Source organism: Dipodomys merriami, unplaced genomic scaffold, assembly GCF_024711535.1.
Source record: "Dipodomys merriami isolate MVZ:Mamm:240054 unplaced genomic scaffold, mDipMer1.0.p SCAF_357, whole genome shotgun sequence".
NCBI classification, from domain to species: Eukaryota; Metazoa; Chordata; class Mammalia; order Rodentia; family Heteromyidae; genus Dipodomys; species Dipodomys merriami.
The window spans coordinates 739484-754076 of NW_027205126.1; the positions used below are offsets into that span (position 1 = coordinate 739484).

General features: G+C 37.0%; 1 protein-coding gene across 2 annotated transcripts in view; it reads right to left on the reverse strand.

Annotated features, from left to right (window-relative positions):
- The window catches only part of LOC138804124 (tRNA-uridine aminocarboxypropyltransferase 1-like), a 132071-nt gene that overhangs the window by 116326 nt on the left and 1152 nt on the right, over positions 1 to 14593 (reverse strand). For both annotated transcript variants that reach the window (XM_069988400.1, XM_069988399.1), the window contains exons 2-5: positions 10127 to 10401; positions 8715 to 8852; positions 7137 to 7389; positions 978 to 1196 (exon numbers count right to left, since the gene is read on the reverse strand). In XM_069988400.1, the coding sequence (XP_069844501.1) occupies positions 978 to 1196; positions 7137 to 7389; positions 8715 to 8852; positions 10127 to 10369 (853 nt within the window). In that variant the 5' untranslated portion in view covers positions 10370 to 10401. The remainder of the gene's footprint in view (positions 1 to 977; positions 1197 to 7136; positions 7390 to 8714; positions 8853 to 10126; positions 10402 to 14593) is intronic.

A 14593-nucleotide genomic window follows, 5' to 3' on the forward strand; every position in this document is an offset into this window, starting at 1 on the left:
TCTTTTTCCTTTCAGTCCTGGGACTTAAATTCAGGGCCTGAGCACTGTCCCTGAGCCTCTTGGTACTCAAGGTTGAGCCACAGCATCACTTCCAGCCTTTTCTGAGTAGTTTATTGGAGATGAAAGTCTCACGGATTCTCCTGCCTAATCTTGCTTTGAATCACAATCCTTAGGTTCCAGTCTCCTGAGTAGCTAGGATTATAGGCGTGAGCCACTGGTGCCTGGCTACTAGCAATTTTATCCTAAAAAAAAAAAAAAGTTAGGCAGATACAAAAGGCAGGAAGTATCCAGCAAATGCAGTATGTTATTTTCCAAAAACTCATTCTGCCTGTTTTTGTGACTAACCTCAAACAAATCATGCTTTACTTCTTTTTCTGTTAAGCAAAGAGATTCAAGCAGGGTACCAGTGGCTCATACCTCTTACCCTAGCTATTTGGGAGGTAGGAATCAGGAGGATCATCTCAATCAATAGGTGGCATACAGTGACATGTGCCTGTCATTTCAGCTACATTAGAGGATGAGATCAGGAAGGCCAAATATGGAATGAATGCTAGATCCTCACTCAACCGGACATAGTAATTCCATGCCTGTTGCCTTAGCAGTGTAAACAGGTGACTGGATTATGGTTCACATCGGCCCAGCCATACACAGGAGACACTACTGGAAAACTACTTAAGTCAAAAGGCCTAGGGTTATGTATGGCACAAGGAATAGAGTGCTAGGCAGGTGCAAAGCCTTGGGCTCAACCCCAGAACACACACACGCACACACACGCACACGCACGCACACACGCACGCGCGCGCGCACACACACACACACACACACACACACACACACACACACACAGAGACATTTTCTAAATCTAATATGATTATCTCCCAAGAATAAACAAAGCACAACTGTAAGTTTATTAATGTGAGGAAAAGAAAATGCCAGATGACTTGTTAACTAATGGATAAGTTTTGTTGCTTCCTTACCTCCAGAGCATTTGGCATTCTTTATCAACTGGTACATAAAAGAATAGAAAAATAACAGATTGTCATATTGTCCTTCGTATTTCTCTTTTAATACATCAGTGTGGTAGCCCACTAGAAAGTAATAAATGGCTTCAATTGTGGAGAGGAAAGTGTCGGGCTTCCCTTTTTGATGGCGCCAAAAGCAAGTTTTTCTCGTTTTCAATTCAACTTGTAACAACCCTGCCAAAAAGAAAAAGAAAAAAAATATAACTACTTACTAACTACAGCACTGATACAATAATGATTCCTTTTAATTAGTTCAAGAAGTGTTTAAAAGAAACACTGATATGAACTGTTAATAGTAATTCCAAACAGGGTAATTTTTTTTTCTTTAATCTTTGGTCAGGTGTGGTCTTGAATTCGAGATGTGGGTTGCTGTCCCTGAGCTTTTTGCTCAAGGCTAGCATACTACCACTTTGAATCACAGCTTCACTCCAGTTTTCTGGTGGTTAATTAAAGAGATAAGAGTCTCGTGGACTTTCCTGCCCTGGCTGGCTTTGAACTGTGATCCTCATATCTCAGCCTCCTGAGCAGCTAGGAATACAGGCATGAGCCACGAGCCCCCAGCCAGAATATTACTTTAAACGCTTCAAAAAACACATAGAAACAACATCAGATGCAGAATAAAATCTTAAGATAGTCACCTCCCACTCTTAGACCTTGCAGCAAAAAAGTAATCAACATTAAGACCTTCCAGTGATTTTTAACCTGTGACAGGACTAAATTCACCAAATTTCAAAAGGCTTTAATAAACTCAAAGTATCATGTGAAACAGAGAGAGAGAAGGTGGGGCAGCCTAATGGTCCTTAACACTGGTAAACATTTACTTCTAAGCTATCCCTTTAGTTCTATCTTCAGAAGCAGAATATTGTCACTGTGCTCTGACATGATGAAAGAGGAAATGATACATGAAGCAGTAGTCATCTTCTGCAAGCCCGGTGTCAGCAAACAAACCCACAATGCTTTCATAGCACCTTAGACTAGTGCTCAGATTCACACTGTGTTTATCTGCCATTCTCAGCAGCTTATTTTAAAGTGAGACTTTTTTTTTTTTTTTAATTGCTCACTGGCCAATAAGGAATGATTTCCTACTGTCACATATCACTTTTACTTAAATGCTACACCACAAATGTAGCAGAAAGGGACAAGAAATAAGAAATTGCATGTTATTGAGACATGAAGAAACTAGTATTTAATAGTCTGAGGAGTAAAGAACAAAGACAATGAAGTAGAGAGAGCATTTAAAGAGACAGTGCAAAGCCACAGATCCAGAAAAATCACCACTTAGAGCTATCTAGGGTACTGTGCAAAACCCCAACAATGCAAACAAGATTTTAAAACTAGCCGCTAAAAAGGGACAGATCATGCACAGAGCAATGATCAATAAAATGAGGAAATTTTTCATTAGCAACAAAAGAACACTAAGGGCACTGTGATCATTTCTTCAAAGTGTCAAAAGAAAATAACTGGCCTAAAAATCATGTACCCAGCAGAATAATACATCAAAGAAAAGAGAGAAAACATTAATAGACAAAACGAAAATTAAACCTGTGCCAAGAAGAAACCAAATGAAAGGAATTCTTACAGGATGTAAGAGCAAAAGACAATATAAAATAAAAGAATGCTGAGCAAAGAGAACAGTAGTAAACATTTACTCAAGTCCAAATAAATGTTGTCTTATAAAACAAAAAATAATAAAAATATCTAATTTGTGGGCAGACAATAAAACAAACAACAAAAATAATGAACAGAACAATAACATTGTGAATGAGACTGAATGACACTTCCATGTACTGTGTCCTCATATTGTTCAAAAGGATGAGTTATTGTTTAGCTTTGAACTTTTTAAAGTGACCCACACACAATTCTTTAAATGAATCCAGATAGGCATATTTAAAAATAGAATTAAGAAAAAAATTTTCACTCCAAGAAAAGCCAGGAAAGGAGAAAATAGTAAAGAAATGGGACAAGGAGGATTAAAAAAAATCAAGATGGTAAGAGATCCAATATATAGATACAACAAATATAAATAAACTTGCCAGTTAATAACACTATCTAGGATGACCTTGACAATGTTTCAATTCGATATTACATTGGAGGGTTTAGTTAACATAGTAAGAAAGAAAAATAAAATTAATTAGATGCCCTGGGAACCAGTGGCTCACACCTGTGATCCCAGCTACTCAGGAAGCTGAAATCGGAGATTCACAACCCAGGTGGGAATGTCCATAAGATACTTATCTCCAATAAACTTCTCAGAAAGTCAGAAGTTGCTATAGCTCACGTGGTAGAATGCTAGCCTTGAGGAAAAAGAAGCTCAGAGACAGTACCCAGGCCCTGATCAGGTTCAAGCCCCACAAATGACAAAAAATAAAATAAATGTTTAAGAACTGGAAAGTAATCAAATTGGCTTTTTCGTAGAGAAAATACAAAAAAAAATCTACAAATTATTAGAAATATAGTATCTTTAGGTGGAGGAAGATTTAAGACACAAAAGGTACTAAACCTAATATCCATTAATTCTAAGACTTTTTTTCTCAAAAGTTACCTTAATTTAAAAGATGAGACAAACTTCAAGGTACTTCAAACATTCTAGAATATATAAAGAATTCTTATATATCAGTAAGAATGGACAATTAAAATAGAAAAGTGAGATATGAGCATTTGGCAGGTATTATTTGGCAATATATCCACATAGCCAAGTAAAGAAAGAAAATACTTCATCTAGTCACCAGAGAAATACATATTAACACAATAATATACCACTTAACACAGACTAGATTGGCAAAATCAATTATATAACAATACCAAGATAAGAAGAATTATGAATCAATAGGATCTTTCATATGTTAATGATGGTAGCACACATCTACTCATTTTAGAAGCAATTTGGAATTATATATAAAGCTAAAAATATTTATATTCAACAGTCCAGAGATCAATTTCTGAAGCAGCTTGTATGTGTGCAAAAATGTTTGCAATAGCACTACTTATAATATCAGAAACAAGTATTTCAATAGAATAAACTATAGTCTATTCATATAACCAGATACTATATAGCAGTGAAAATGAATGAATTACCATCAGGACAACACGGGTAAAATTCAGAAACAAACTGATGACTTTTGAAAGCAAGTACAGAGAAAACAATGTACAAGTTCAAAACAAAGCAAAAATAGGTTAATATGTAGCTTATGAATACAGATGTACATAATAACACTAGAATCTAGAAATCGAAGACAGACAGACATAATTCAAGAGCATTGTCAGTGGGAAAGGAAATAGGAGGAAAGCCATGAAGGATGGCATAGAAATTAACTGAACCTATTCTGGTGCATGGGTTTTCATTTATTCCTTTTATCATTATGCTCTGTAACTGTAGATACTCTTCTAGATATACAGTAATTTATTTCAAAACATAATAACCTCACTTTAAAAAAGATCTTTGTTGGTGACAGAACTAGAGCTGAAAGTCAGATCCCAGACTAGTTTAGATTAAAACAATCTAATCATGTCAATGAAAGGCTTATTCCTTAATCATGCCACAGTCTCTGTGGATAAAAAATTCAATTTCTAGGGGTTGATATTTAAAGGAATTTCTCTAATTTCTATCATTCTCATGTACATAATTTAGATCATATGAACAACTCTGTGTGTGTGTGTTTGTGTGTGTGTACAATGGTACTAGGGTTTGAACTCAGTAACTAGACTCTGTCCCTTAACTTTTCCACTCATGGTGCTCTGTCCCTTGAGCCCACAGCTCCATTTCTGGCTTTTTGCTAATTGAAGATAAAAGTTTCATGGACTTTCCTATCCAAGCTGGGTTCAAATCTCAATCCTTAGATCTCAGCTTCCTGAAAAGTTAGGATTGTAGGCTTGAGTCAAAATAGTGCGTGGCTACAATACCATTATTAATAATTTAGGTTATCTCCCACAAAAGAAGATCATCTTTCCTCTATATTTTCTCAAAGCTTCTTTTGGTGAATCTTGAGGAATGTTAAGTCATTCTACACTTGTAGTTTTAACCTGACCTTCCACAATTAAGTTAGGCATTCCACTTTCTAGTGTTTTATTCATGTAGATAGTCTCATTTTACATTTTAATATTATAGGAATTTTGTTTCTTTTATTTCATGAGTCACTTTTTCCTCCTAAAATTCTTAGTTCCCAATAACAATAATTTTAAGTTACTTTACTTGCCCAGGTAACACAACCAGAAATTCAAAGCACAGAAGATAATACTATCTCTCTTATTTCTTTATACCTTTTACAGTTCTTGAGGTTTTCTCAGTAGTTCCTGTAAAAGTTGGGGGCGGGGGGGCTGGTGGTGTTATGGTGCTTTGCGAGTTATTTGGTGGCTTTGTTCATGCTTAGAAGGCAAAGAACCACCGAGTTGGTATGAGGCAGTAGTTGCTAAAAGGTTCAACCTGGGAGAGCTTCTCCCAGGCTATTGTTAGAAATATGAGTCAGCTAGAAAAGAAAGTTTGAGATACTTCACTAGAGTCTGATTCTGTGCTAAATCAGTTCCAAGCTGAAGTGCATGACAGCAGCACATTTAACTAGGTTAACACAGTTTGAACCTTTGAGATGCCTATGCATGGAATGAGGTTGTTTTGACAGTCTGAGTGCTGTCTGTTTCTACATATGAGAGAGGAAGTAGAGGATACTACAGAGCACAAGACCCTGAAGAATCTTGCTGCCTGTGTCTACAGGGCAACAAACCCCTAATGCCCTATTCTTTGAAAAAGGGAAAGGAAGCACTGCCAGTCACATTCCTTTACATGTTTATGGCAGCATGTTTACTCCTCAGTTTGAAGCTTTTTTTTTTCTTTCTGAGCTATTTTTCCTTAGTATTACCTTATACGGTAATTGCAAGAATCAAATGAAAGATCCTAAGTGAAAACCCTTGGAAAAAAAATCTAAGTGGAATTACACTGGTAGTGTTCAAGTCTGTTTGCACTTTAGGTTTGCCTAAAATCAGACTTATCCGAAAGATTTCCATTATTTCTTCCCATTTCACATAGCCTAATTCAATTCTGTGCTAGATCACAACTTTTCAAAGGGAATTCTGATCCCTTCAATACCATAAGTTTTTACAGGCAGATTTCCCTGTATGTTCTAATTTGATCCCAACCTCTCTGGTTCCTAAGTGTACCACAAGGAATAACTGGAGCGAGCTTAGCACATATTATCTTTATGCATGTGAAATACCAATAGGTTTAAAATCCCCTTGATAGTGAAACTGCTGTTTTGTTCAACACTGCACCAACAGTAGCTCTGGATGTTTTACCAGTGTCAGAATAGAACACTATTAGCAATTACAGCAAAACAATAGATAAAAACTGCAATAGTCACAGACAACCCTGAATTTATCCTCATATATAATTATCCTAGACAAAGCATTTAACAATCTTAAATGTGAGGAGTTAAAATGTTGTTTTGTCAAGGGGGTAAAATCTACAAAAGACATTTTTTTCATCAATTAGGGGCATTTGAATAAAGACTGCATATTAGATAATATTGTGGAATTTTTGTTGATTTTCTTAGAAGTGCTAATGGTATATTTTATTATGCATGAGACTGTACTTATTCTTTTTTTAATTTTTTGGTAGTGCTGGGATTTGAACTCAAGGCCTAAAATTTGCTAGGCAAGTACTCTATGCTTCCAGTCCTTTGTGTTACTTTTTTGAGACAGAGTCTCTGTACAGGTTTGTATCTGGATCTAAATCCACTTACTTGAAACTTTCCACTGTAGTTAGGATGACAGGTGTGTGCAACTGCATCAAGTTTAGGGATGAGAAGTGGCCACTTTTCTGCTGGGCTGGTGGCAAACTGTGGTCCTAATTTCATCCTCCTAAATAGCTAGGATGACAGGTCTGGGACTTTGGCAACCACCTATAAATATGTATATTCTTGGAAGATGTATACTTAAGTATTCAAAAATGTCACAAGGCTATCATTTGCTTTCAAGTGCACCCAAATTACAGGTAATATAAACACATACATACAGATATGACATAGAAAGAAAAGAAAGGAAATGTGCCGAGTGCATAGATATCCTTGTGGTTTTTCAAATAAAAGTTGGCAGGAGAGAAATAATCCAAAAAAACATTTTTCTTACCTTGAAGTCGCTCATCAGTGAATATTTTGTTTGTCTGGTTCCAGGTGCTGTCTATGAAGATAATTTTTTTCAATGTAGTGCCTCTACTCTCCTTCAAATCACAGCCCTCCTGTTCTTCAGTTTTCTTGCGTTTAAAAGACTGCTTGTCAGGGTCATCATTTTTGCCTCTAACTTTACTTTGAATCCGTTTTTGTAGATGGAAAGAAATATCTTGTATTGATACAGACTCAGGTCCAGGAAAAACAAGTGCCACCTAAAAATGAAGAAACTCACATTAGCCATGTGCTACTGGAATCTGCAACATCAATTCTGATTCACTTAAAATTTTTAGGAACAAGCCAGTAGGTTGGCCCTGTTATATGTGTTTGGTTTTTTGTTGTTGTTGTTTTTTGTGGGTTTTGGGGGGTTTTTTTGTTGGTCATGGGGCTTGAACCCTGGGCCTGGGCACTGTCCCTCAGCTCTTCAGCTCAAGGCTAGCACTCTACCACTTGAGCCACATCACCACTTCCAGTTTTCTGAGTGGTTTATGGGAGATGAGTCTTACAGACATTCCTGCTGGGGCTGGCTTTGAACCATGATCCTCAGATCTCAGTCTCTTGAGTAGCTAGGATAACAGGAGTGAGCCATTGGCATCTGGCCTAAATGTCATTTTTGCTTAAACAAAGAACATAGTGGATTGATGAGAAAATGGTCTAAAGGGCCTTTATAGATACTATTAATGCCAGGATTAACAGAGTCATACAGTCATGGGGATACATGCCTATAATCCCAATAACACTTGGCAGGAGATCTTGAAGTCAAAACCAACCTGGACTACAGTAATAATAGTAATAGTAGTGTGTACACTGTAGTGTGTTCCATTTAATTGATATAAGTGATATCTAGTTGATCAGACAAGTAAATACAAACATATTCCTGGATCAAAACTGCTATCACTTACTTACACAATTTTCTAAATAAATTCAATCAAAAACAGTTTGTAGAATAAATGAATATACAAATTTTTAATTTTGTTTCTAAGTGGCTCTCACTTACTAAAGCTTCCATGAAACCTAAAAGATTTATAGCTTTTTTCTGAAGTATCCAAGGCCTTATTGTTTGACATCTATTACAAATTTACTATTTCGGCAAGCTGACTACTATCATTCATTCTGCAAGTGTGACAATTCCACATTATGTGAAAATCAACTGAGAAGGTAAAAATGAACAAGAAAGATTATCTGAGCAGCCAAAAGCAATATTAGAAAGGCTGTGTAGTAAAACTCTTGATTCAGGAAGAATTCCTGAAAATCCTTTCTTTTCTTTTGGACACACTCCAACATTTGTGATTTGGTTTCCCAGTATACATCAAGTTAGATCATCTATATGTATATAAACAGAAAATGTTGGAGGGAGGAGAAAGCATAATAGCTTAGGATCATTTGAACTGTGAAGAAACCAACAGAGAAAATAGTATATTTAATGTTACATAGGAATACTAGATTTTCAAATTAATAATTAATAATGTTCAAGTAAGTTCAGAAATGCATTCAAGTTAGTTTTCATATTCAATGTGAAGAACTATAATAAGCTACTCACTTGATGGTCTTCATATTCTGGAATGCAAGGGTAAGTGTATATATTTACAAACTCAGGTGCTAAGAGCTTTGCATGTATAGCTGTACTTTTGCCATCTGTTTCATTTGGATGTTTAATAATGTCAATCTTCAATGGTAGCTAAAGCAAAAACATCAAAAAGAGGCATGAATAAAAAAATTCTCATTTTTAGTAATACAAATCTTTAGCAACTCAAATTACTTCCTCCATGTTGTCAATCATATGCTAAAACAATGCTAAACTCAATGAGTATAAAATCTGCTCTTAAAGCAAAGATTCTAATGTTATTTTCATCTTAGTTATTTATATGGGTATTGAGTCCAACTCCTCACATTACAGTGTCCATGCCAAGAACATTTTTTATAATTCCTATAAACTCTAGGTCTGCTTATTTTATGCTATTTTAAAGGGAAACACAAGATTGACCAATTCAAATTTCAAATTTAAGCTGAAATTCTGTTCTATCTCCTCTCAAACCAAAGGTATTTTTTATGATGCACAGCGTAGCTTGAAACACCACATTTTAACAGTACAAATTAGATTACCAACAGGACAAACAGTAATAGAGTAAGGCAAGGTGTAACCTCATCCCACACGTAACTCTCAAAATTATCTGGCCCGTTTTTTCCTTAATGGTCATTTGTTTGTTCACTGTCTGTTATGGATTATGTACTGCCTTTGATAAAAAATAATACTCCCTCAGATTTCTTGAGTTAGGACTTTCTATTATTTTACTCTTGAATTTTCTTTCTCTTATTATTATGGGATTGTGGGACTTGAACTCAGTGTGTAGGCACTGTCCCAGAGTTCTTTTGCTCAGGATTGTGTGCCAGAATACTGAGCCACAACTCCACTGCCAGTTTTCAAGTGGTTAATTGGAGACAAGTGTCTCAGAGGGACTTTTCTGCCCAGGCTGGCATTGAACCACAATCCTCAGATCTCAGCCTCTTGAGTAGCTAGGATGACAGGCATGAGCCACCAGTGCCTGGCTTGATTTATTTTTTTAAGCTCTCTTTATTAATGCCTGGATAAGTCCTGTATTCAGTCATCATTATGGAAATGAAAGCCAAGTTACAGTCCCACACAAAAGAACTCCTGAGTCATAGCAACTGCTCCTCTGAAAAAAGTAGCTTGGGAACTGATATATACAACAGTATGCCTGAATCTTAAAAATAAGTGCTCTGAGAAGACAGATGATGAAGAATACAAAGTATATGGTTCCACTTACATGATTCTACAAAATGCAAATTACAATGATACTCAATGGCTAAGTAGTTTCATGGGACACCATTTTCAATAATATGAATCATCTTCATGACAAAAAAAAACCCTTATCAATTATATGAGAGTAGGCATATGTAAGGCATATGACTTGCAAGCAATGAATTTCTCACCTTCACAAGTGGAATCTGTTCAACAGGTACATTTTCTACTGGGACGTAACACGTGTAGCAGTAGAACATCCGGGAACCACCACACTGGAGACACCTTGATCTCCCACTTTGCTGAGCTTTCCGAAGAACTTCTTGCGATGCTAAGCACAAGTTTTGAAAGGGCTCTTCTGACTGTTTTGGGTCCACAACTGTTGAATTCTTTTCTTCACTTTCTTTAGGATATACAGATTGATTGAGAGACATTTTTCCTTCAAACCAAAGTTTAACAGCAACACCTACAACACAAAACACAGATGCACCATTAAAAGAGAGGGGAGGAAGAAAAATTACAAATAAACGTTTTACTCTCCCTCCAAAACCAAAAACAAACAAAAATCTCAATTTAATTCATAACTGTGCGCTGGTTTTAGTATTTATGGTATACTTTAATAGTACTTTAAATAAACAATAAAGATAAGAAATCACAGTTCTCTACTTGGGCCATTTCTTCTACAAACATAGAAAAGTGTTATCTTAGACAAATTATATCAAATATAAAATTTAGGGAATAAAACTCCATTTTTCTAGTACCCTTTTTGTTCCACAAATGACAATTTTGCTTTATAAGTATTAGGAATTCAATGGCTTTATGTTTGTACCAATCAGAAATATAGTGAACTCTGTAAATGGAATTGACATTATAGGAGGGTGACATCAAATCTCATGTTGAACTCTAATGAAAATAGAAGTTTGAAGTTACAGCAATCACACAGTAACAGTCTCTTGCACTCACACTCACACACTCACTCTCACTCACACACACACACACTTCCTGCATTGTAACTCAACCTTAAATTCTAATCTTAAACTCTTCAGAAGGGAATCTGGGAGTGCTGAGATTCTCCATCCAGTCTATTAGCTCTCATCCCTAGGCAACAGTTGCCATTAAAAAACGAAAAACATATGAGGGCCTGAAGACTTCCACCCAGCACAACAAGAAGTTTGCAGAAAGGCGTTTATCTGCATGCCTGGAGGGTGGCATTCTTCAACTGCAAAAAGGATGAAGCTCCCAGCTAGAGAAACTTCCAGATTTCCTATATTTGTGTCCTTTAAAATAACCTTTATAAATAAACAGGCAAGCATAGGTACAGTGTCTCCCTGACTTCTGTGAACTACTCTAGTATATTAAATGAATGAGGAGGGGCTTTTGAGAACTTCAATATGTAGCTGGTAAGACATTCTTAAAGCTGGGTTGCAAGTGGGTGTAAAGTTGAGGCAGTCTTGGGGGCTGAACCCTCGACTGAGGGTGACCTCCAGTTAGAATTGAGTTAAAACAGAAGACAGTCAGCTGATGCTGGTTGCAGAACTGCATGCTTGCTAATAGGGACACTTTCCAAGGTCACAGAAATTTTCCATGTGATTGTGCTGGGAAAGTGAGAGAAAAACAAGACACTTTCCTAACACCGGTAAGTTATTACCAAGATAAATTCTCGCCAACTTAAAACATACTGTCCCAGCCGGGCGCTGGTGGCTCACACCTGTAATCTTAGCTACTCAGGAGGCTAAGATCTGAGGATCGCAGTTGAAAGCCAGCCCAGGCAGGAAAGTCCGTGAAACTCTTATCTCCAGTAAACTGGAAGTGGCACTGTGGCTCAGGTAGTAGAGCGCTCGTCTTGAGCTGAAGAGCTGAGGGACAGTGCCCAAGCCCAGAGTTCAAGCCCCAAGACCGACAAAAAATAAAATAAAATAAAAACATACCGTCCCACTTGCCAGACATCAGTGGTTCATGCCTGTAATCCCAGCTATTCAGAAAGCTAAGATCTAAGGATCACAGTCCAAAGGCAACCAAAGCAGGAAAGTCTGTCAGACTCTATCTCCAATTAACCACCAAAAAAGCTGGGCTCAAAGTGGTAGAGCACTAACCTTGAGCAAAGAGCTCTGGGACAGCTCCCAGGTTCTGAGTTCAAGGCCCAGGATTGGCACCCCCCAAAAAAAAAAATTACTACCAATGGTAGTTTGTAAGAGTTTAGAAGATACAAAAGTTTATATAGTAAAACCATTAATCTCCACTCAGTCTCAGAATTTCTATTGATTCCTAAGTGTGTATATCACACACACACACACACACACACACACACACACACACACACACACACACACACACACAGGTGTTCAGGTTTTTTAGTTCTAAAAATACAATAATAATTTTCCCACTTAATATTTTCAAGGAAGGATGATGGCTGCTAATGCATACCCTGAACGCAAGATATCTTTCAAAGCAGAAAAATGAGCAAGGCTCTATTGATTTACATGCATTCCATAGCAGTAAAATGATTCTCTTACTATAAACCCTACAGCAATGGGGTGTTTAACTATGATACTCCAAAAGCACTTTGAGGACAAACACCCATAGGAGAAATGCTGTGACTCCAACAGGAAAATTTCCTTCTGTGGTTACCAAAATAAAAAATGAACAAAAAATTCAGGAAAACAAATGCAACATAATTTGGTAACTAGATGTTTGTGACACTATGAACATAATCACTTATGAACATTTCCTTTTCAAAATTATAAATCCCAATGAGCTTGGGACACAAAGATATGTAAAGAAAAGGATGTTTTTCCTGAGGGAAAAGGAAAATGTGCTTCACAAATTCACCCAGAGGAAAAAGAAAAAAATACAGAAAATATTTTTGCTGCATATTAATTATGCACAGATTTACATGAATAAAGTTGATCAGTTGGAAGCGGCGCTGCGGCTCAAGTGGTAGAGTGCCAGTCCTGAGTGACAAAGACAGATTGTCATTGCCCAGGCCCTGACTTCAAGTCAAGTACCAACACAAAGAAAAAAGAAACGAAATCCTAAAGGTGCTCAAAGAAAGTACTATTTGAGAATAATAGTCTAATCCCTTCTTCCAGACTCACAAATGAAACACATTATGCAGTGATTGCCATTCCAAATCACCTGCCTAAAAATGGCTTCCATCTTTGTGAGGATGCCCTTTGTGACAAAGAGTACAGGATATTTAGCTGCCATCCTTGAGTCTCAGAATCACATGCAAATCTTGTTTCTTACCCCTAGAAAAACAGAGACCTCCAAACTTTTCATACAATCACAAATGCTTTGCAGAGACCATCTACAGTCCCAAGAAGAAAACTGAGAAGAGAGCCTATTAGTCCCCAGAAATGAGAAGTTCTTTAGCTAACTGTCAAGTATTACAAGCCAACACAGGGTCCACACTGAGTGGGGCTAAATGACTCCATGAGAAAACAATGTTGTTGTCTGGTATTCTGAAGAAAACTACTGGAAATATTGGAGATATTCTACAACCCACAAAGTATATTCTCTTCAGATATCTCAGAAATATCAACAATTTATGGGCTGGGCATGTGGCTTAGTGGTAGTGTGCTTGCCTAGCATGCATGAAGCCCTAAGTTCTCTTCCTCAGAACCACATAAACAGTTGGAAGTGGTGCTGTGGCTTAGTGGTAGAGTGCTAGCAAAAGAAGCTCAGGAACAGTGTCCAGCCCCCTGAGTTCAAGCCCCAGGACTGGCAAAAAAAAAAAAAAAAAGTGTATAAATTATTTTAAGTATCCTGACTCATTGCTTTCATAACATGTTTATTAACACCAAATATATGAGTGTACATATAGCTGGATTTGTGAGGTTAAAAAGACAGATTAACACAATAACAAATAGTATTTTACTCTTTCTATTGAATTAAAAAAAACTAATTATATACACCAAATGTATCATTTTTACCTTGCACATAACCTTGTTTATAGATTCACAATCAGGATTCCAACTCAGGCTCCCTATCAACTTCCTCACAAACTACACCTCGCTCTCTTAAGTACTTATTATTAGTTCCACATGTTTGCCATGGAAAAACACTTCATGGAGATACTCTTTGCCCTTCAATTCTGCAAAACCAGAATTCTTTTCTGGTATCACCTGCACCAGATTCTTTTGCACCAGAAGTCAATAAACACCTGTTAACAAAATCAAAAATATTCGGGGGGTGGGGAGCAAGGAATCCTCTTATGCATCTCACTACAGAAGTACCCGATAAACTATCTTTATAGACTTGGGCAGCTTGGCAATTTTTCCCAAAAGAATATTATCCAACACTCCTCTATTGTGTATTGAGGACCATCTCAATACTAGATATAGTTGTTTCAGATTCCTTTTTTATAGAGTTGTTTAATTTTTCGGGGCACCTGTCCTGGGGCTTGAACTCAGGGCCTAGGCACTATCCCTGAGCTTTTCTGGGCAAGGCTAGCACTCTACCACTTGAGCCACAGCTCCACTTGTGGGTTTTTTGTTGGTTAACTGGAAATAAGAGACTCACAAATTTTCCGGCTCCAACTAGCTTCGAACTGCAATCCTCAGATCTTAGCCTGTTGAGTAACAAGGATTACAGGTGTGACCCACTAGCACCAGGCTTCTGCAGTATTTTTTTTTTTTTTTTTTTTTTTTTTGTCGGTC